The sequence below is a fragment of the Carcharhinus amblyrhynchos genome, chromosome 25 (assembly GCF_965287045.1).
Source record: "Carcharhinus amblyrhynchos chromosome 25, sCarAmb.v2.hapA, whole genome shotgun sequence".
Taxonomy (NCBI): Eukaryota; Metazoa; Chordata; class Chondrichthyes; order Carcharhiniformes; family Carcharhinidae; genus Carcharhinus; species Carcharhinus amblyrhynchos.
This window is the reverse complement of record NC_137348.1, coordinates 43369488-43393760: the sequence shown is the minus strand read 5'-3', so window position 1 is coordinate 43393760 and position 24273 is coordinate 43369488. Positions and strand designations below refer to the sequence as shown.

Genomic DNA, 24273 nt, shown 5'->3' with positions numbered 1-24273 from the left:
GCAGTGCACAATAATGCGGGGAACTCTCTGGGGGCTGTATTGTAGGGCAGCACCCCCCACCTCCCCGACCTCACCCCCAAGCTGGTTCAGGCGGACAGGTTTATGGACGAAAAGGGATTGGTTTAGGTTAGTGGGTCATTGTTTTTGTAACTGGTCGGTGCAACATCGTGGGCCGAAGGGCCTGTTCTGCGCTGTAATGTTCTATGTTCTATGTTCAACAGTCCAACCACCAACACGCGTGTCGCATTGAGTCTCCGCTGGGGTGTTTGTGACCTCGGCACTGGCATTGTCACTCACCTCCTGAGCGGGTACCCCTCGTCCCCGAGGGGCCATCCCTCTAAGACAGCTGGGATTTCCGAGTAGCAGAACTGTCATGGCCGCTGCCCGGGGAACGAGAACACACTTGCACGAGGTGTATCGCGTGGTCACAGATGGACTGGACATTGATCCAATCCCTCGTGATGCCCGAGCGGAGCCCCATGCCATCATAGTCAGTTAAGAGCCACGAGGATGCAGTCTTACACTTGGGGAATCGCTGTTGGGTGGGCAAAGGCACAGTGTCTTGGCTTAAGAACATAAGAAATAGGAGCAGGAGTCGGCCATCTAGCCCTTCGAGCCTGCCCCGCCATTCAATAAGATCATGGCTGATCTGTCGCTGCTCAGTTCCACATTCCCGCCCTCTCCCCATAACCCTTAATCCCCTCTCTTATCAAAAACCCATCAACCCGCGTCTTAAAAATATTTAGCGAGGCAGCCTCCACCACTTCAACGGGCAGAGAATTCCAGAGATTCACCACCCTTTGAGTGAAGAAGTTCCTCCTCAACTCCGTTCTAAACCGCCCCCCCTTTATCTTGAGGCTGTGCCCCCTAGTCCTACTGTCCTTTCTGAGCGGGAAGAGTCTCTCCACCTCTATCCTATCCATCCCATTCATCATCTTATACGTCTCAATGAGATCTCCCCTCATTCTTCTAAACTCTAACGAGTACAAGCTTAGTTTCTTCAGCCTCTCCTCCTAGCTCAATCCCCTCAACTCCAGTATCAGAGGCAGCAGGAAGTGTAGACAGAGTCAATGGATGGGAGGATGGTTTGCCTGATGGATTGGGTTTCAGTCACAGCCCTCTGTAGTCTCTTGTGGTCTTGGGCAGAGCAGGAGCCCATACCAAGCTGTGATACAACCAGAAAGAACGCTTCCTACACTGCATCTGTAAAAATTGGTGACAGTTGCAGCCAAATTTCCTTAGTCCCCTGAGAAAGTAGACCATTGGTGGAATTTCTTAACTATAGTGTCAGTGTGGAGGGACCAGGATAGGCTGCTGCTGATCTCGGCATCTAAAAGTTGAGCTGTAGTCTATGACTAGGAGCCTGACATAAGTGTCCTTGTTATCTAGGAGTTCCAGGGTTGAGTGCAGGGCCAGGGAGATGGCGTCTGCTGTGGACCTGTCGCTGTGACAGGCGAACTGTACATCGAACCCTACAGTGCAGAACCAGACCCTTCGAGTCTGCACCAACCACAATCCCACCCAGACCCTATCCCCATATCCCTACATATTATACCCACTAATCCCTCTAACCTTCACATCTCAGGATGCTAAGGGGCAATTTAGCACGGCCAATCAACCTAACCCGCACATCTTTGGACTGTGGGAGGAAACCGGAGCACCCGGAGGAAACCCACGCAGACACGAGGAGAATGTGCAAACTCCACACAGACAGTGACCCGAGCCAGGAATCGAACCCAGGAGCTGTGAAGCAGCAGTGCTAACCCTCTGTGCTACCGTGCCATAGTGGGTCCAGCTAGTCCGGGAGGCTGGGATTGATTTGTGCCATGGCTAACCTTTCAGAGCACTTCATAACGATAGAAGTCAGAGCCTCTGGTCGACAGTTATTAAGGCTCGCTGCTTGGTTTTTCTTAGATACCGGGATGATGGTCTTTCTGAAGCAGATAGGGGCCTCAGACTGTTGTAAAGAGAGGTTGGAGATGTTTGAGAATATCTCCACCAGCTGATCCGTGTAGGATCTGAGTGCCCATCCGGGTCAGTCACTCTCCGTGGGTTGAGAAACTGCTATAAATGTGGGATTGAGGCGATCAACCACGATCTTAGTGAACAACAGAACAAGCTGGAGGGACCAGGCGGCCTCTTCCTGCTCCTAATTCATTTGTCTGCTCCCCAAATCGAATTTCGAATCTAAATCAATAGTCCTCAACGAACGAGTGTCTGATTTTGCAATCTGTGATAGTCCGACCGTGCCTCACAGATTGTAAACGTTACCCAGCAACTTGAACAGAAATTCCAAACTTGCCTCACTATCGGACATCCAGCTCACAAAAAAATACTTCCGATCCAATTTCTCTGACTAATTTCTCTGAGGGCGGCACGGTAGCACGGTGGGTTAGCGCTGCTGTTTCACGGGCCCCAGGTTCGATTCCCGGCTCGGGTCACTGTCTGTGTGGAGTTTGCACATTCTCCTCGTGTCTGCGTGGGTTTCCTCCGGTTTCCTCCCACAGTCCAACAATGTGCGGGTTAGGTTGATTGGCCGTGCTAAGAAATTGCCCCTTAGTGTCCAGGGATGTGTAGGTTAGAGGGATTGGTGGGTATAATATGTAGGGATATGGGGATAGGATTGTGTTCAGTGCAGACTCGATGGGCCGAATGGCCTCTTTCTGCACTGTAGGGTTTCTATGGCAATGTCAATCTCAGGTATTTATATCCCCTTTCTTAGGAATGAGGCTTGCATTCCCAAATCCAACTCACTCTACCACTGGACATCTGCTTCAGACTTTGGGAATATTGTCCGATGATCAAACCCCCACCGGTTTCCGTTTGCTCTCAGCCATTTTCCACCACGTTCATGAATATTCCTGTTCCATAACAGATTTTCCCCTGGTCTCCAACCTTCACCGTTCTCTGCCGTCATGTTACGTTCCAGAATGCCAGCGCTGAAGGATACAACTGGAGCCCATCTTAACACACTTTAACATCTATTTATCAAGTTACACAAAACAAGCAAACACCTCCAAACCTGACAACTACAATATTCATGGGGGGTTTCAAGTGACGACCCCTAATGCCCACACACACACACACACACACACACACACACACACACACACACACACACACACACACACACACACACACACACACACACACACACACACACACACACACACACACACACACACACACACACACAAAATTACTATTTAGTTGACACATGGGGACCCAACTTGACAAGGTAGAGGCCGCAGCTGGAGTACTGTGTGCAATTTTGGGCGCCGTACTTACGCAAGGATATTTTGGCCTTGGAGGGAGTGCAGAGGAGGTTTACTAGGCTGATACCGGAGTTGAGGGGGTTGAACTATGAGGAGAGGCTGAATAAACTAGGCTTGTACTCGTTAGAGTTTAGAAGAATGAGGGGAGATCTCATTGAGACGTATAAGATGATGAATGGGATGGATAGGATAGAGGTGGAGAGACTCTTCCCGCTCAGAAAGGACAGTAGGACTAGGGGGCACAGCCTCAAGATAAAGGGGGGGCAGTTTAGAACGGAGTTGAGGAGGAACTTCTTCACTCAAAGGGTGGTGAATCTCTGGAATTCTCTGCCCGTTGAAGTGGTGGAGGCTGCCTCGCTAAATATTTTTAAGACGCGGGTTGATGGGTTTTTGATAAGAGAGGAGATTAAGGGTTATGGGGAGAGGGCGGGAATGTGGAACTGAGCCACGACAGATCAGCCATGATCTTATTGAATGGCGGGGCAGGCTCGAAGGGCCAGATGGCCTACTCCTGCTCCTATTTCTTATGTTCTTATGTTAAATGCAACGTTATCTGTTGAAGTCATGTGATCAGGCCTGTCACCAATCAGAGACCTTATCACCCTGACTCCCAGTTAGCCTGAGGAAGAGACCGCAGCGATTTGACTCGGGAATGTTTGGGAGAGAATTTGGGTGAAGGAGCAGTGGAATATATCCCAGTAACGGGTGGCGTGGCACCTGAACAGAAAGGTGGAGGTGAAACTACAGGAAGGATGTGGAAGCTATTGAGCGGGTACTGGCCTCCACTAATCGAGGGATTGAGTCTAGGAGTCGGGAGGTAATGCTGCAACTTTATAAGACCCTTGTCAGACCCCACTTGGAGTACTGTGCGCAGTTCTGGTCACCTCACTACAGGAAGGATGTGGAAGCTATTGAGAGGGTGCAGAGGAGATTTACAAGGATGTTGCCTGGATTGGGAGGCATGCCTTATGAAGATAGGTTGAGGGAGCTGGGACTCTTCTCCCTGGAGAGACGAAGGTTGAGAGGCCACCTGATAGAGGTTTATAAGATGTTGAAAGGAATAGATAGGGTGGATTCTCGGAGGCTATTTCCCCGGGCTGAAATGGTCGCTACGAGAGGACACAGGTTTAAGGTGCGGGGAGGAAAGTACAGAGGAGATGTTAGGGGTAAGTTTTTCACTCAGAGGGTGGTGAGTGAATGGAATCGGCTGCTGTTGGTGGTGGTGGAGGCGAACTCGCTGGGGTCTTTTAAAAGACTTCTGGATGAGTATATGGGATCTAATGGGATTGGGGGTTATAGATAGGCCTGGTGGGTATGGATAGGGTTGGCGCAACTTGTGGGCCGAAGGGCCTGTTTGTGCTGTAGCGTTCTATGTTCTATATGTTCATACTCTGTAAGGGGAAGCTGCTCACTGACAAAGCAAATTCACCCATAGCCTGAAGATAGCGTGATGTTCAATTACTCGATTAAAGTTCACGTCGCAAGCTTTTGCCTCTCGTCCCTTAGCCAGCAGGAAAAGTCGTGACATTTTAAACTGCCAGTGCGTGCTGGCTCATTCACTGCCAGGTCTGGGCCCCACTGAGCAACAATGCAGAGAGAAGCCAGTCTCAAAATCCTTGGCCTGGTGACTCACACAAGGCCAGGCCTGTGGTAAAAGGCATTTGTGTGTGTGAGATACTGTTGAGAGTACTGTTCTTCGTGTCCCCAGCCAGCCCAGGCAACGCCTTCCCTTGTTCACTCCACTCTCCTTGCTGCAGGGCTCAGTCAGTAGTTCAGAGAGTGAGCGGAGAATATTCCGAGCAAGAGGGCTCCACCGTTTGCCCCTCACCTTCTACCGCATCCCTTTCCTCGTGTCTCCATATCCCAGGCCTTTCTCCTCCTTCCCCCCTGCACTCCCCCCCCCCTCCCCTCCCCTCCCCACACTCGCTGGCACTCGGGGTACAGGCTCTCAGGGTACGAGGGGGGAACCAGCAGCTCCTCCAGCCCACTCTGCAGTCAGGGAGACCCTGGCGAGGTCTGCACCACCTCGCTCCATCGCTCTGCCTAACAAGAATCTGCCAATCTCAGTTTTGAAATTGGCCTCCCAAAGCCCCCTGCCCCAACGTGAACAACGGGGGAACGTTCCGGATTTCCCCGCGCTTCCTGACATCAATCCTGAGGTTTTGGACAAGCTCCCCCTGCCCCCCCCCCCCTCCACACTTGCCTCATTCCTCTGTCTAACCCGTCAAATCCTTTAATCATCTGAACCCCCTCAATCCAATCCTGTCTTTTTCTCTCCATTCACAGGATGTTGGTGCCGATGGCTGGGTCAGGATTTATTCCCCGTTCCTAATTGCCCTTGGACTGAGTGTCTCACTCGGGCTTTTCAGGGGGCATTTAAGAGTCAACCACATTGCTGTTGCCCTGGAATCACGCGTAGGCCCGACTGGGTAAGGGTGGCAGATGATTCCGTGAATGTCCGTATAAGCTGTGTACGTTTATTGATGTCTTTTCTTTTAATCCACAGGCGATTCGGTCCGCCTTATTGGCCAACGAGGGGCATCCACGCGGTGGGTCGTACTGGGGCTGCTCTTGGTTGTTCGAGATTGGCCTAGTGCTTCATGTCATTAGTGTGTGTCTAAACTGGACCAGATACTGGGCAAGACGACAGCTCAGTGACTATCGCTGATTGCTGTGCAGACACATGGATTTGGGCCGGTGTCTGTGGGAGTTTGCGCATTCTCCCCGTGCTTGCGTGGGTTTTCTCCGGGTGCTCCAGTTTCCTCCCACACCCCAAAGATGTGCTGTTAGGCTGATTGGAGGTAATAAATTGTCCCTAAATCAGTTTCCCTCAATCTGGATGGCCATAAAACATTAGACAGGGGTCGTGGGTGGAGAGGGGGACTGGTGGTGTTGAGATGGCGGCGCGGGCTCGATGGGCCGAAGGGCCTGTTTCCCGGGCTGATTTTGTTCTTTGTTCTCATTTCCGGTACAGAGCTGGAAATCTGGCGCTGGGAAACGCCAGCAAACTCTCCGTGAATCTGGTGCGTTGACTCCTGCACGATTCCCCTGGCTCACTGCGCTATAACAGCACCTAAAACCAGCCCACAGCACCTAAAATCAGTCTGTATCTCATGGTTAGATTTGATTTGATTTATTATTGTCACGTGTATTAACATACAGTGAAAAATATTGTTTCTTGCGCACTATACAGACAAAACATACCATTCATAGAGAAGGAAAGGAGAGAGTGCCGAATGTAGTGTTACAGTCATAGCTAGGGTGTAGAGAAAGATCAACTTAATGCAAGGTAGGTCCATTCAAAAGTCTGACAGCAGCAGGGAAGAAGCTGTTCTTGAGTCGGTCGGTACGTGACCTCAGACTTTTGTATCTTTTTCCCGATGGAAGAAGGTGGAAGAGAGAATGTCCGTGGGATGTGGGGGGGGTCCTGGATTATCCCGGCTGCTTTTCCAAGGCAGTGGGAAGTGTAGACAGAGCCAATGGATAGGGGGCTGGTTTGTGTGATGGATTGGACAAGGTGACATTTATGAAGTCAGGTTAAGCTGGGAAAGGCACAGGGACAACAGGAGATGGGAGTCAGTGGGATCCAAGCTTCCCTAAGGCAATGCTGGGGTGCATGGGGCAGGAGAACAGAGTGATCCACAGGGAGCCTTCAGACAACTGAACGGCAGCAGATTGCTGGGGGTTAATGGGGTTGTAGCTCTGGGATACGGTCCCCAGAACGATACGGGGTTTAGTTAAGTCGGGCAGCATGGTTAATGCAGGCTTGGAGGGCTCACACACACACACTCATACACACACACAGACACACAGTCCAAAGGTGTGTGGGTTAGGGTGATTGGCCAGGCTAAAATTGCCCCTTAGTGTCCAGGGATATGTAGGTTAGAGGGATTAGTGGGTGTTGGGCAGATAAATAGCAGATGGAATTTAATCCTGATAAATGCGAGGTGATGCATTTTGGAAGGAATAATGTAGGGAGGAGTTACATGATAAAGGGTTGACCTATTAAGTGTATAGAAATGCAGAGGGACCTGGGGGTGCAAATGCACAAGTCTCTGAAGGTGGAAACTCAGGTGGAGAAGGTTGTGAAGAAAGCTTATGGTATGCTAGCCTTTATAGGAAAGGGTATAGAGTACAAGAGCTGGTGTCTAATGTTGCAGTTTTACAGAACGTTGGTTAGACCGCATTTGGAGAACAGCGTCCAGTTCTGGTCACCTTACTACCGGAAGGACGTGGAGACCCTGGAGAGAGTGCAGAGGAGGTTTACCAGGATGCTGCCTGGTATGGAAGGACTGGGTTATGAGGAAAGATTGGGTAAATTGGGGCTCTTTTCCTTAGAAAGACGGAGATTAAGGGGGGATCTGATAGAGGTGTATAAAATAATGAAGGGTATAGATAGAGTAAACAGTGGCAGGCTTTTTCCTAGTTTGGAGACAAATATCATGAGGGGCCACAGGCGTAAGGTGAGGGGGGAGAGGTATAATTTGGATGCTAGAGGGAGGTTTTTCACACAGAGGGTCGTGGGGGTATGGAATGCACTGCCAAGTAAGGTGGTGGAGGCAGGCACGCTGGACTTGTTTAAGGTTTACGTAGATAGACACATGAGCGAAACAGGGATGGAGGGTTATAGGAGACGGTTTTAAATAAGGATCGGAGCCTTGGGACGTTCCTGGAAATCTAATGCAACGTGTTGATGTTTTTTTCTTTTACTCCGCAGGTGTGTCAGTCCACCTTGTTGTCTAACGAGGGGCATGCACACGGTGGGTCGTGCGTGGGCTGCTCTTGGATGTTTCGAGAGTAGCCTCGTACTTCACGTCGTTAGTGTATGCTTAAAACTGGACCAGCAGATGGGCACCACAACAGCTCAGTGACTATCACTGTTAGCTGTGCAGATACATGGATTTGGGTCGGTGTCTGTGGGAGTTTGCGCATTCTCCCCGTGCTTGCGTGGGTTTCCTCCGGGTGCTCCGGTTTCCTCCCACACCCCAAAGATGTGCTCTTAGGCTGATTGGAGGTAACAAATTGTCCCTAAATTATTCTCCCCTTAATCTGGTTTCCAGTGTGGAGTGCCATAAACATAGACATGGGTCAAGGGTGGAGGAGGAAAAATGCTTTGTTAAGATGGCGGCGCGGGCTCGTTGGGCCGAAGGGCCCGTTTCCCGTGCTGTTTTGTTCGTTGTTCTTTGGATATGGGGATAGGGCCTGGGTGGGATTGTGTTGGGTGCAGACTCGATGGGCTGAATGGCCTCTTTCTGTACTGTAGGGTTCGATGATCTGTTAGGTATATCATCAAAAACTCCAGTACGTTTGTCAAACATGTTGACCGTGTCATGAGTCCATGTTGACTTTGTCCGATCACATTTATATTTTGCAAGTGTTATCACATTCTCTCTGTTACTGGTGTTAAACTAACCCTGTCTGTCATTCCCTATTTCCTCCGTCTCTCCTTCTTGAAATAGCTGGGCGACATTTGTCACACTCCAGTCTGTCCCAGGATATTGTCTATTGTTTCATTTATTGTCCATTTTCTTGTTCATTTGTCTCCCCCCCCTCCACACTTCTCTGGGTTGAGTTCCATTTTGCTGTGAATTTATTAATCCAGGGATATCTTCCTGTTGTCTACACCCCACTTCCCCACTGTCACCCACAGGTGTTGTACAACCTACAACGTTGCTCAGTTACTTCTTCCACATTAAAGTCTGAATATTTACCTCAAGAAGTGAGTGAGCCGGTACTGACCCCTGTGAAACCCCAGTGGACACGAGCTCGAGTGACCCCTCCAGACACTCACCCTTTCCTCCAGGACACCGGGCCAACTTTATACTCAATTTCCCTGACCCACCCCCTGACTCTGACCCTCCCCCTACCCCTGACCCACTCCCCCTCCATCCCCGAACCTCCCCCCGTTCCTGATCCCCCCCCGTCCCTGACCCTCCCTGTTGTCCCACACCCTCCCCTCATCCCTGACCCACACACTGTCTCTGACGATCACCCCCCCCCCCAATCCCTGACTCTTCCTCTCATCCCTGATCCAACCCCCCCATCCCAGACCGCCTCCCCACCCTCTGTCTCTGACCCACCCACATCCCTAACCCTCCCCTCATCCCTGACCCACGCCCTGTCTCTGATGCCCCCCTCCCCCCCAATCTCTGACTCTTCCCCCCCATCCCTGACCCGCCCCCTCCTGTCCTGGACCGCCCCCCCCCATCCCTGACCCGCCCCCTCCTGTCCTGGACCGCCCCCCCCATCCCTGACCCACCCCCTCCTGTCCTGGACCGCCCCCCCCCATCCCTGACCCACCCCCTCATGTCCTGGACCGCCCCCCCCATCCCTGACCCGCCCCCTCCTGTCCTGGACCGCCCCCCCCCATCCCTGACCCGCCCCCTCCTGTCCTGGACCGCCCCCCCATCCCTGACCCACCCCCTCCTGTCCTGGACCGCCCCCCCCCATCCCTGACCCGCCCCCTCCTGTCCTGGACCGCCCCCCCCCCCATCCCTGACCCGCCCCCTCCTGTCCTGGACCGCCCCCCCCATCGCTGACCCACCCCCTCCTGTCCTGGACCGCCCCCCCCATCCCTGACCCACCCCCTCCTGTTCTGGACCGCCCCCCCCATCCCTGACCCGCCCCCTCCTGTCCTGGACCACCCCCCAATCCCTGACCCGCCCCCTCCTGTCCTGGACCGCCCCCCCCATCCCTGGCCCACCCCCTCCTGTCCTGGACCGCCCCCCCATCCCTGGCCCACCCCCTCCTGTCCTGGACCGCCCCCCCATCCCTGGCCCACCCCCTCCTGTCCTGGACCGCCCCCCCATCCCTGACCCACCCCCTCCTGTCCTGGACCGCCCCCCCCATCCCTGACCCACCCCCTCCTGTCCTGGACCGCCCCCCCCATCCCTGACCCACCCCCTCCTGTCCTGGACCGCCCCCCCCCGTCCCTGACCCGCCCCCTCCTGTCCTGGACCGCCCCCCCGTCCCTGACCCTCCCCCTGTCTCTGACCATTCCCCTCCCCCCCCATATGTGAACCATCTCCTGCCTCTTTGATTGGCTCATCTGATCTCTTTCTGCAGCCTCTCCACACGATCCTGTCACGTGATCAAGTGACGTGATCGCTCCATGTGATCCATTCATGCGATCCCATCATGTGATCTATTCCCAGGATCTTACCCTGTGATCTATTCCTGTGACCCTCCCCGGGGATCACATGCTTTGATATTTGCCTGGGATCGCTTCCTGGGATCTCCTCACGTGATCCCTTGCTACAATCTCGATGTGTGAGTTTTTTGAGATCCCGTGTCCATCTTGTGATCTTCTCGGTGAGAAATCCATTTCATTGATTGCTTGTCAGTTTCTGATTGGCTGCTGTGGTAACGTTACAGTGCAGAGCAGGCCACTCAGGCCATCTAGTCTGCACCAACCCTCTGACCTCCCCCCCCACCCCCTCATTCCTTATCCCTGTAACTCCACACAATTACCGGGGTTAATCCCCTTCACCCACACATCCCGGGACACTGAGCATGGCCAACCCAGCTAACCTGCACATCTCTGGAGTGCGGGAGAAACCAGGTCATAAGAACATAAGAAATAGGAGCAGGAGTCGGCCATCCAGCCCTTCGAGCCTGCCCCGCCATTCAATAAGATCATGGCTGATCTGTCGTGGCTCAGTTCCACATTCCCGCCCTCTCCCCATAACCCTTAATCCCCTCTCTTATCAAAAACCCATCAACCCGCGTCTTAAATATATTTAGCGAGGCAGCCTCCACCACTTCAACGGGCAGAGAATTCCAGAGATTCACCACCCTTTGAGTGAAGAAGTTCCTCCTCAACTCCGTTCTAAACCGCCCCCCCTTTATCTTGAGGCTGTGCCCCCTAGTCCTACTGTCCTTTCTGAGCGAGAAGAGTCTCTCCACCTCTATCCTATCCATCCCATTCATCATCTTATACGTCTCAATGAGATCTCCCCTCATTCTTCTAAACTCTAACGAGTACAAGCCTAGTTTATTCAGCCTCTCCTCATAGCTCAACCCCTCAACTCCGGTATCAGCCTAGTAAACCTCCTCTGCACTCCCTCCAAGGCTAAAACATCCTTGCGTAAGTGCGGCGACCAAAACTGCACACAGTACTCCAGCTGCAGCCTCACCAATGCCCTATACAGCTGCAGCAAGACCTCCCTACTTTTATATTCAATCCCCCTCGCTATGAAGGCCAGCATCCCATTCGCAGACTCAATGGGCCAAACAGTCTGCTTCTGTTGGGATTCTATGGGGGATTCGAAACCGGGGCACCGGGTTTTCTCCGGGTGCTCTGGTTTCCTCCCACACCCCAAAGATGTGCTCTTAGGCTGATTGGAGGTAATAAATTGTCCCTAAATTAGACCTCCCTTAATCTGGCACACATATAATTCTCTAAATTTGCACACCTTTATTGTGAAGTCCAAGACGCATAGACAAAAGTCATAGGTAGAAGCAGGATTGGAATGAGGCCCTGACAGTGTTAAAATGGGCAGCGCGGGCTCGTTGGGCCAAGGGCCTGTTTCCTGTGCTGTCTTGTTCTTTGTTTCTGGGGGAAATGGCCTGTTGGGGGATGGTCTGTTGAATGTTGAGGCTGCTTTAGGATATAACCTGGGATGGAGTGAGTGGCACTCAGGATGAAAATGATAGCTCACAGGCTCTGAAACCTTAAAACACCAGGCAGCGTAGAGTCTGTGAAAGGATTAGTTCATGTCTTTTTAAGGAGTGTGTTTAACCTGGAGAATGTGAAGCCTGAATAGTGACAGCATACAAAGATTCTACTTAGGAGAACCTTTCTTCCACTTAACAATAGATAATCTCCTTAAACCCCAAATATAGTGTCATTTATATGTTAGCTTCAACTGATGCCAAATTCAGATCAATCTCTCCCTCTTAGTCCACTCGGAGCCTCTCCTGCTGAAGGATTTTTAACCTTTTACTTCCACACAGACAGAGTAAGTAAAAGAACACTTTTCCTAAGTAATCTCACCAGGTATAGTAGCTGGCCCCCTGTAAGGAAACGATCTGCCGGTGGTTTTTGTGACTCGCTCACCTAATCAGGAACGGACTAGCACAGGCTTTGCCCCAGAGTGATCCTGGAGGCTTAAATATGAACCTTAAACCTGCGGGGCTGGCACCGTGTCTACAACCTGACGGAGGGAATACATCCAAAGCTGTAACTTTGATCGCGGCTGCCTGACTCACTTCACTCTGTTGGGATCGGACTGTGCTCTGAATTTCCAAAAGGCGTTTGGCCAGTTCTCAGGCTCCTGGCTGTGTTCGGAGGGCAGCGAGAAGCCTTTCCGAAGATCGGGGAATCCCCTCAAACAAGTGACGTCTCGATGCAAACACACACTCGAGCCAATCGGGGGGGGGGGGGTGGTGTTGCCTGACTACCTTCTCATGGCAACCAGCCACAGGTGAGACAACACTGGCCTTGCCAACGAAGGGAAGATTCCAACGATGAATGATGTATTGTTCAATCGTCAACTCGTCTCGTTGCTGTTTGTGGGATTTTGTTGCTTTGTTTTGGCACCTAACAATAGATGCCAAGACTTCAAAGTCATTATTGAAGCTTTGGAGTGTCTCCAGGCAACCAGGTCAAGTGTGATGCCAATGCCTACTCCTGCTTTGTTAGGCAATAAAATGGAGCTCAGTTAAAAAGCTGCGGAGAATGTGAGCAGAATGTGAGCAGAATGAGGATGCAAAGGGGGCAAAGTGCCCGCGAGAAAAGTCAACTATTGTTCGATCCCCTCGGAGGGGGGGTCAGAAAGAACATTCTGCTCACAAAGAGCCTGTAGAAAGGTACACAGTTCCCCACTATTGGCGTCTGAAACAAGCCTGTTGGACACCGAGGCCTGGAGTTTCCACCGATTTATCTTGGACAGCAACCATTCCAATACTGGGAGAAGAATTGACTAATGACGCTATATCCCAAGTTTCTGTGATTTGTTTCAATGTGGACCCAACGGTTTTCCCCAACTCACTCACTGACTTTAAAACTAACACCGTCCCAGGACAGATGGGGAGTCTCCTGCGGCTAACGGCAGTGACCGTTAAGGGACGTCTTGGCAAATCCATGAACAGGATGGGAATACAGGGATACGGTCCCCGGGAGGGTTTTAGTTCAGTCGGGCAGCATGGTCAGTACAGGCTTGGAGGGCCGAAGGGCCTGTTCCTGTGCTGGAATCTTCTTTACAGAGCGACACTGAGTTAATGAAGTTGAACATTCTCTGGCAATCAGACACCAATCTGTCATTGTGGGAACACCCTGTTCCAGTCACGCATTCTTTGGGATCGGTCTGCACTTTCCAATTCTGCTCCTCGGTTGGAATTAGAGAATGGAATTTTACTGTTTGGTCCCAGCAGTGCCAGCCGGGTAGTGGGGCAATGGGGCATGTGTGTGGGCACAGGTGTGTGAGTGAGTGTGTGAGTGTGTTTGTGGGTGTGTGTATGAGTGTGAATGTTTGTGTGTGTTTGTGAGTATATGTGTGTGTGTGTGTGTGTGCAAGTATGAGTGTGCATGTTTGTGTGTGTGTGTATGTTTGTGGGTGTGTGCACGAGTATGAGTGTGAGTGCTTGTGTGTAAGTATATTTGTGTGTGTGTATGTTTGTGTGTGTGTATGTTTGTGTGTGTGTAAGTATGAGTGTGAGTGTTTGTGTGTGAGTATATTTGTGAGTATGTTTGTGTGTGTGTGTGTAAGTATGAGTGTGACTGTTTGTGTGTGTGTATATTTGTGTGTGTGTATGTTTGTGTGTGTGTGTGTAAGTATGAGTGTGACTGTTTGTGTGTGTGTATATTTGTGTGTGTGTATGTTTGTGTGTGTGTAAGTATGAGTGTGACTGTTTGTGTGTGTGTATATTTGTGTGTGTGTGTGTGTGTGTGTTTGTGTGTGTGTGTAAGTATGAGTGTGAGTGTTTGTGTGTGTGTATATCTGTGTGTGTGTATGTTTGTGTGTGTGTGTGTAAGTATGAGTGTGAGTGTTTGTGTGTGAGTATATCTGTGTGTGTGTGTATGTTTGTGTGTGTGTGTGTAAGGATGAGTGTGAGTGTTTGTGTGTGAGTATAGTTGTGTGTGTATGTATGTGTGTGTGTGTGAGTATGTGGAAATTAAAAGCTGGTACCAGTAAAAATAACCATGAATCTGTCTGATTGTTGTAAAAACCCAGTTGAGTTGGGAATATAATCTGCCTCCGTCGCTCAGTCTGGCTCCAGATCACAGTCACGCTGCTGCCTCTTCACTGAGTGTGTGTTATACCGTGCTGTTCGTCTCGAGTTACTGACGAGTTACAGGGACACCGAGCTGCTGCTCAAACTCTGAGCTCAGACCGCTGCAGCTGTTAATACTTTCTCATTGTCCGGGGCACAGAACCGTTCCCAAGTTCCCAGATGGAACATGGTGCAAGCTGCTTCATTTCTATTAGATTATTAAACTTACTCATCAAATAAATAAAACTCACTGACTAATCGAATCGAGACCTAGCAGCTCAAACCTGGGCATCCATGAGACACAGAGGCTACTGTACTAACCCACAATCTGTAACCAAATGGCCTGGTATCTCCCCCACTCTGCCATCGAAACAAGCCAGGGGATTAATCCTGAAGAGTGTGAGGGGGGTGTGCTTTATTCAGAATAGGGGTTGTTGGCAGTGGGCACAGCGTGTGATAGAAAGAGTAATCCCCAGCACCCACCCACCCCCACTGCGATGGTGATGAACGATGAAACAACTCCCAGGAGCAGAACCTACACAAACAGTCTGGTCCTCGGTGACAGGAGAGTCAGGCACAGCGGCACCGAACAAACATAGCAATTAGACCTGGGTCATCCATCTCTCCCTGGGGCTCCCAAAAAAAAGCTTTGGTCTAGAAGTTGGTAAATGGGGTTTAACGTGGGAAAGTGTGAAGTTGTTCATTTTAGAAGGGAGGACAAAAGGACAGAGTATTATTTGAATGGACAAAAGCTGCAACACAAACTGGGGTATTTTGTGCAGGAACACAGAAAGCTAGCGCCCAGGTACGGCAGGTAATCAGGAAGTTAATATTGACCCTTGTTTCAAGGGGGTTGGAGTGTAAGAATTGCTGTAACTGTACAAGGTACTGAATAGACCACATCTGGAGTATTGTAAGCAACTGTACGAGATGCCGGGGATACCACATCTGGAGCGCTGAAACAGTTCCGATTCCCCCTCATTTGAGGAAAGGTATTATTTGATCGGAGGCAGTTCCGAGAAGGATTGCTTCACGTGGTCAGCGTACGCTGAAACCGGACGAGCAACACGACAGCTCAGTGACCATCACCGTCCGCTGCGCAGTTACAGGGACCCGGGTCGGATCTCCGGCTCGGGTCGGCGTCTGCGGGAGTTTTGCACATTCTCCCCGTGCTTGCGTGGGTTTTCTCCGGTTTCCTCCCACACCCCAACCCAAAAAAAAAGGTGCTTTTAGGCTGATTGGTGAATAAATTGTCCCCGAATTAGTCTCCCCTCAATCCGGCGCACATATAATTCCCTAAATTTGCCCCAGAATTCACAGGTGGAAGGAGGATTGGAATGAGGCACTCACTGAGTGTTAAAATGGGCGGCGCGGGCTTGTTTCCTGTGCTGTTCTTTGCTCTCTGATGGAGGAATCGTCTGAAAAAGGAAAGATTAAACAGGTTGGGACTCTACCCATTGAAATTTAGGAGAACGAGGGGTGACCTCGTTGAAACATATCAGAGACTCGACAGGGAGAGGCTGTTTCCCTGTGTGAGAGAGTCTTGGACCGGAGGGAATAGTCTCAGGATAAAGGGACTCCAGTTTAAGACTGAGATGAGGAGGGATTTCTTCTCTCCGAGGGTCATCCTTGAATCTCTTTGCCACAGAGAGCTCTGGGGGAGAGTCCTTGTGTATATTTAAGGCAGAGATAAATCGATTTCCGATCAATAACGGAATCTAGGGTGACAAGGAAAGGGCAGGAAAGTGGGCGTGAGGAATGTTGGATCCCATTGAATGGCGGAGCAGGCTCGAGGAGCTGAATGGTCTATTCCTTAGGGCCTTACGCCAGTTTTCAGCCAATTTTGCAGTGTCTTCAGATCCCTGCTGTTTGGTGTTTGCGCTCACACTGCGATGACTAACTCAGTGGTTAAGAGTGAGCATTGGGGAGGCAGTTTAAGCAAACACAAACAAGCTCCAATTAGCAGGCGCTCCCCATACAGGTCTGAGCACTTTCCGCGCTCTTAATTAGCAGCTGAGCACACATCACCTATTTGTCATTGAAATTCTTACTCACAACCCTGCTTTTTAATGAAGCAAAGCTGATAATAACAAGAGGATGACCCAGCGCAGACATTCGATTCAGTAACACCGTCTCTCAGACAAGTACAACAAAGCAACGCAGGATAAAAGGACGAGGCAGGAATCGTAAACAAACTTCACCCCGGTATTAAGCTGGGTGTGTCCCGGGCTGGGAGCTCTGAACAATGAAAGCTCCTGGGAATCGGTGTCCCTGTAAACCAGGGAGACGAGGAGAAAGGGAGGACGATGGAATTAAACATCCTCATTCAAACAGGGACTGGGATCAGCAATCGGAGAGACTGGGACGAGGGGGATGGGGTGGGATCAGGAGATTTGGGATCCAGTTATGTGAGCGTATGAATTCAGAAACCCCTCCAGTCTGCCCCACCACTCACTAAGATCATCGCTGATCTGATTATAATCTCAACCCCACATTCCCGCCTTCCCCCAGTAACATTTCACCTCCCTTTTGTTAATCAAGAATCGATCACTCTCTGCTTTAAAAATATTCAAAGACTCTGATTTCTGACAGACAAGGGGATTAAGGGTTATGGGGAGAAAGTGGGAGGTTTACTAGGCTGATACCGGAGTTGAGGGGGTTGAGCTATGAGGAGAGGCTGAATAAACTAGGCTTGTACTCGTTAGAGTTTAGAAGAATGAGGGGAGATCTCATTGAGACGTATAAGATGATGAATGGGATGGATAGGATAGAGGTGGAGAGACTCTTCCCGCTCAGAAAGGACAGTAGGACTAGGGGGCACAGCCTCAAGATAAAGGGGGGGCGGTTTAGAACAGAGTTGAGGAGGAACTTCTTCACTCAAAGGGTGGTGAATCTCTGGAATTCTCTGCCCGTTGAAGTGGTGGAGGCTGCCTCGCTAAATATTTTTAAGACGCGGGTTGATGGGTTTTTGATAAGCGAGGGGATTAAGGGTTATGGGGAGAAAGCGGGAAAGTGGAACTGAGCCACGACAGATCAGCCATGATCTTATTGAATGGCGGGGCAGGCTCGAAGGGCTAGATGGCCTACTCCTGCTCCTATTTCTTATGCTTCCACAGCTCTCAGAGGAGGAGAGTTCTCTCTGAGAGAAAACATTTCCCCCATTTTAAATCGGCCAGCCCTTATTATTTTTATACAGCGACCCTAGTTTGAGATTCTCTCACAAGGAGAAACATCCTCTCTACATCCACCCTGTCAATATTGGTGTCTGTCGGAGTCTGCGCATTCTCCCCATGTCTGCGTGGGTTTCCTCCGGGTGCTCCGGTTTCCTCCCACACCCCAAAGATGTGCTGATTGGTGTAACAAATTGTCCCTAAATTATTCTCCCTTCAATCTGGTTTCCAATGGAGGTCCCACAAGCATAGACATGGGTCAGGGGAGGTGTAGGAAAAACACATTGTGAAGATGGCAGCGTGGGCTCGTTGGGCCAAAGGGCCTGTTTCCCGGGCTGTGTTGTTCCTTGTTATATCCCTCAGCATCTCAAACATTTCAATCAAGATTCAAGGGAATCAATGAGATTGGCAGCAATTGGGAGCAGCGCTGAATAGACCTGAACACAGTGTCTATCTGATTCTGAGCTCCCATGTCACGTATCTGTACATCACATGTCCCTTCACAAATGTCCCTGTGTCATATCCCCACACATGTGACCGTGTGTGAATTGAGATTGGCTTTATTTTATTAGAATACCTCTTAAATGGAATGATTAAGTTCTTTAGCCCGTTGTCCTGTGGACTCTGAGCCACGCTGTGATGCAACATCACAGCAAAGCACAGCCTAAGGCTCACTCGGAGATCACGGACAAGAGACTGACCAGGGAATGGGAGAGGGAGACAGCACGGAGAGCAATGTCTGAGTCATTGATCCAGCAGAGGATACGTCCTCCACACCAGCAGGGGGCAGTGTGATACTCCTCCACTCCAGCAGGGGGCAGTGGGATATTCCTCCACTCCAGCAGGGGGCAGTGGGATATTCCTCCACTCCAGCAGGGGGCAGTGTGATACTCCTCCACTCCAGCAGGGGGCAGTGGGATATTCCTCCACTCCAGCAGGGGGCAGTGTGATACTCCTCCACTCCAGCAGGGGGCAGTGGGATATTCCTCCACTCCAGCAGGGGGCAGTGTGATATTCCTCCACTCCAGCAGGGGGCAGTGTGATATTCCTCCACTCCAGCAGGGGGCAGTGGGATACTCCTCCACTCCAGCAGGGGGCAGTGTGATACTCCTCCACTCCAGCAGGGGGCAGTGTGATATTCCTCCACTCCAGCAGGGGGCAGTGGGATATTCCTCCACTCCAGCAGGGGGCAGTGGGATATTCCTCCACTCCAGCAGGGGGCAGTGTGATATTCCTCCACTGCAGCAGGGGGCAGTGGGATATTCCTCCACTCCAGCAGGGGGCAGTGTGATACTCCTCCACTCCACCAGGGGGCAGTGTGATACTCCTCCACTCCACCAGGGGGCAGTGGGATACTCCTCCACTCCAGCAGGGGGCAGTGGGATACTCCTCCACTCCAGCAGGGGGCAGTGGGATACTCCTCCACTGCAGCAGGGGGCAGTGGGATACTCCTCCACTGCAGCAGGGGGCAGTATGTTGTTCCAGTTCAATTCCAGGTTTGGGTCACTGGCAGGGCAGAGTTTGCACATTCTCCCCATATCTGCGTGGGTTTCCTCTGGGTGCCCCGGTTTGCTCCCACAGTCTGATAGACGCACAGGCGCACTGGGCTGTGCTAAACTCTCCTCCGTGTATCCAAACAGTGTGACGACTAGGGGATTTTCACAGTAACTTCATTGCAGTGTTAATGTAAGCCTATTCATGACACTAATAAATAAACGTTAAAACTTCAAACCTATCTCATTCTAAATTACCAGTTCACTTTAGCCTAGCTGCACTTCCAAACCCTCATAACTGCCCTTCATTAAGTTTAAAATATTTGTTTTTGACCCACTTTTTTCTCAATAATGTAAAATATCAGATGATTGCTGCCTCTGGTGAGTTCACAGTGAATGTACCTGACTGCTCGATACAGGTCTGTGTTCACCTGCTCCCTGGCTAGCCCCAGAATGTGACCTAGAAAAACTATCCCAAAAACATTCCTGGAATTTGTCACCTTTGCCTATCGGATTATTCCGGTCTATCTGATGATTTATATCCTCCGTAATCATCACTGTGTCTCACTAACACTATTTCTCCTTTGATACCGGGCCTTACCGTGTGAGTTCTGTTACTGGAGGGGGGTCTGTGCCCCACTCCCATAAGGGACATCTTGTCTTTCATAACTTCACACTAACTCCTGCTGGAGAGTAGTGTTACACTGCCCTCAGCTGGGGCAGAGGGATTCTGCTTTACTGTGCTCCTATATTGGGAGCCTGAGACTCTGTAATCTTGTGCTATCAAATCAACCTGTTGGACTTTAGCCTGGTAGTCGAGGCAGTCCCCTCGAAAGCTTGTGAGTATATTATCAAATAAATAGGTTGGACTAAAACCTGGTGTTGTCAGACTTTTTACTGTATCCTTCCAGCCAGATTTCATAGCTTTATGGTCCCTGCACCCACTGTGTTCTCAACTCAGCATCACATCCACAGTACAGGTGTTTGTTTCTCTTCTTTCTCACTCTCTCTGTTTCTGATAACTCCTTTACAGTTTCTTTCTTTGTCCAGCATATCTCTTGCATGTCTGGTGAACTGGTGCGGCAACAGTAATCCCTCCTTCAATGTCAACCCTAATGTGGAGAACATGCCCCTGTCCACATTAACAGGGATGAAATAGAAAGGGTCGAGAGAACATAGGAACATAAGAACATAAGAAATAGGAGCAGGAGTAGGCCATCTAGCCCTTCGAGCCTGCCCCGCCATTCAATAAGATCATGGCTGATCTGTTGTGGCTCAGTTCCACATTCCCGCCCTCTCCCCATAACCCTTAATCCCCTTGCCTATCAAAAACCCATCAACCCGCTTCTTAAAAATATTTAGCGAGGCAGCCTCCACCACTTCAACGGGCAGAGAATTCCAGAGATTCACCACCCTTTGAGTGAAGAAGTTCCTCCTCAACTCCGTTCTAAACCGCCTCCCCTTTATCTTGAGGCTGTGCCCCCTAGTCCTACTGTCCTTTCTGAGCGGGAAGAGTCTCTCCACCTCTATCCTATCCATCCCATTCATCATCTTATACGTCTCAATGAGATCTCCCCTCATTCTTCTAAACTCTAACGAGTACAAGCCTAGTTTACTCAGCCTCTCCTCATAGCTCAACCCCCTCAACTCCGGTATCAGCCTAGTAAACCTCCTCTGCACTCCCTCCAAGGCCAAAATATCCTTGCGCAGGTGCGGCGCCCAAAACTGCACACAGTACTCCAGTTGCGGCCTCACCAATGCCCTATACAGTTGCAGCAAGACCTCCCTGCTTTTATATTCAATCCCCCTCGCTATGAAGGCCAGCATCCCATTAGCCTTCCTGACCACCTGCTGCACCTGCAGGCTGGGTTTTTGCGACTCATGCACAAGGACCCCGAGGTCCCTCTGCACCGTCGCCTGCTGCAGTTTTTCGCCATGTAAGTAATAGTCCTTCCTACCATTATTCCTACCAAAGTGGACCACCTCGCACTTGCCAACATTAAATTCCATTTGCCAGTTCCTGGCCCATTCGCCCAGCCTATCTAGATCCTTCTGTAGACTCTCCCCACCCTCCGCACAATTTGCCGTTCCCCCAATCTTGGTGTCATCAGCAAATTTTGACACCCTACACTCGGTTCCCTCCTCCAGATCATCTATATAAATGGTAAATAACTGAGGGAGAGCTTCATGTTTCTGGGGGTCCAGATCACCAACAACCTGTCCTGGTTCCCCACCCCCCCCCATTGCCAACACTAGAGTTAAGAAAGCCCCACCAACATTTCTACTTTCTCAGAAGTCTAAGGAAATTTGGCACGTTAGCTACGACTCTCACCAACTTTTACAGACGCACCATAACAATCATTCTTTCTGGTTGTATCACAGCTTGGTGTGCCTCGTTCTGGGATGGCACAGTCTCAGCACTGCTGCCTCACAGCGCCAGGGATCCATGTTTCATTCCTGGCTTAGCTGACCGTTTGTGTGGTTTCATGTTCTCCCCGTGTCCGTGTGAGTTTCTTCCGGGTTCTCCAGTTTCCTCCCAGTCTGAAAGACATACTGGTTAGGTTCATTGACCAAAACAGGCACCTGAGTGTGGCGACTAGAGGAATTTCACAGTAACTTCATTGCAGTGTGAATGTAAGCCGTATTTGTGATTAATGAACTTTTTACTTTTGCTCTGCCCAAGATCACAAGGTCATGAACGTAACCCAATCCCTCACCCATCCATTGACTCTGTCTACACTTCCCGCTGTCTCGGCAAAGCAGCCAGTATAGTTAAGGACCCCACGCACCCCGGACATTCTCTCTTCCACCTTCTTCCTTTGGGAAAAAGATACAAAAGTCTGAGGTCACGTACCGACCGACTCAAGAACAGCTTCTTCCCTGCTGCTGTCAGACTTTTGAATGGACCTACCTTGCATTAAGTTGATCTTTCTCTACACTCTAGCTATGACTGTAACACTACATTCTGCACTCTCTCGTTTCCTTCTCTATGAATGGTATGCTTTGTCTGTATAACACACAACTTTTCACTGTATACAGCACACTGGCCCCTGTATACCAGTACATGGGACAGTAATAAATCAAAGCCAGTGACTGGGCTTCCCACATACTCTGCAGTTTGATCGTACATGGGTTATTGGTAAACTCATGGTTGTCCGTGGCTCCTGTAGATCGTTGTCCCTCGGGTCTGCAGTTATTTTTGTTTCTGTTTCAGTGTCCCAGCCTTCCCTTTGCCTGGCTCTGAATTGAAATCTGGCCCTTTGTGTGCTCAGCAACTTGATGTCTGCTCTGAGTGCCCGTGGTCATGTCCCCTGCCTGTAATATTAAACCTTGTCCTTTCCCTACAAATCTCTTTGTACAGCAGAGTGTCCAGACCCCCACATATATCACATTCTTTTATCTGTGTTCTTAAATTTGTGCATGTTGGCTATATTTTTCAATCTTATGGAATCAGTTTAGATTCCTGCCAAAGTGGATACTCATATTTCAGGTGCGGCTGGAAATGTGTGAACTTTCACATTTTGTGTTTTTTTACTGTTGTCCTCGCTCATTCCTCTGCTGGTAAACACACTTAACCCTTAATACGGTGCAGAGGGACCTGGGGGTCCTTGTGCATGAGTTGCAAAAACCCAGCCTGCAGGTGCAGCAGGTGGTCAGGAAGGCGAATGGGATGCTGGCCTTCATAGCGAGGGGATTGAATATAAAAGTAGGGAGGTCTTGCTGCAACTGTACAGGGCACTGGTGAGGCCGCAACTGGAGTACTGTGTGCAGTTTTGGGCGCCGCACTTGCGGAAGGATATATTGGCCTTGGAGGGAGTGCAGAGGAGGGTCATTAGGCTGATACCAGAGATGAGGGGGTTGGACTATGAAGAGAGACTAAATAGACTGGGTCTGTACTCGTTGGAGTTTAGAAGGACGAGGGGGGATATGCACCTGCGCAAGGATATTTTGGCCTTGGAGGGAGTGCAGAGGAGGTTTACTAGGCTGATACCGGAGTTGAGGGGGTTGAGCTATGAGGAGAGGCTGAATAAACTAGGCTTGTACTCGTTAGAGTTTAGAAGAATGAGGGGAGATCTCATTGAGACGTATAAGATGATGAATGGGATGGATAGGATAGAGGTGGAAAGACTCTTCCCGCTCAAAAAAGACAGTAGGACTAGGGGGCACAGCCTCAAGATAAAGGGGGGGCGGTTCAGAACGGAGTTGAGGAGGAACTTCTTCACTCAAAGGGTGGTGAATCTCTGGAATTCTCTGCCCGTTGAAGTGGTGGAGGCTGCCTCGCTAAATATTTTTAAGAAGCGGGTTGATGGGTTTTTGATAAGAGAGGGGATTAAGGGTTATGGGGAGAGGGCGGGAAAGTGGAACTGAGCCACGACAGATCAGCCACGACAGATCAGCCATGATCTTATTGAATGGCGGGGCAGGCTCGAAGGGCCAGATGGCCTACTCCTGCTCCTATTTCTTATGTTCTTATAAGATAATGAAGGGGATGGATAGGGTAGAGGTAGAGAGATTCTTCCCGCTTAGAAAGGATAGCAGGACTAGAGGGCACAGCCTCAAGATAAGGGGGGGGGGGGGCAGTTTAGATCCGAGTTGAGGAGGAACTTCTTCACTCAAAGGGTGGTGAATCTCTGCCCGTTGAAGTGGTGGAGGCTGCCTCGCTAAATATATTTAAGTCACGGGTAGATAGGTTTCTGATAGACAGGGGAATTAAGGGGAGAAAGCGGGAAAGTGGAACTGATCCACTTCAGATCAGCCATGATCTTATTGAATGGCGGGGCAGGCTCGAGGGGCTAGATGGCCTACTCCTGCTCCTATTTCTTATGTTCTTTCTCATCTGTCCACCAAAGGACATAGCCAACACCTTTCTTTTCATCAATAACTTTCTAAAAACTACAATCAAGCCACACTTTTCTTTAAATACCTCAAGCGTCTCGACATCATCAGTCTCCCCTTATTGGAAATATCTGTTTTACTGTGTGTGTATTATTGTGCGTTACTGTACGTATCACTGTGTATGCGCGTGACTGTGGGGAGATTTTGTTTGTGCAATATCTACATAAAAGTTTGTGCTTTTCCCCTCTGGCATTGTCCAGGTTGATTTTTCAATCCAATTCAGCA

General features: G+C 50.3%; 1 protein-coding gene across 1 annotated transcript in view; it reads right to left on the bottom strand.

The window, feature by feature from the left end:
• Positions 1 to 337: 337 nt before the first annotated feature.
• The window catches only part of LOC145358130 (suppressor APC domain-containing protein 2-like), a 52594-nt gene continuing 28658 nt past the window's right edge, over positions 338 to 24273 (bottom strand). Inside the window, exon 7 of the mRNA XM_080211809.1 lies at positions 338 to 535. Coding sequence (XP_080067935.1) covers positions 338 to 535 — 198 coding nt within the window. The remainder of the gene's footprint in view (positions 536 to 24273) is intronic.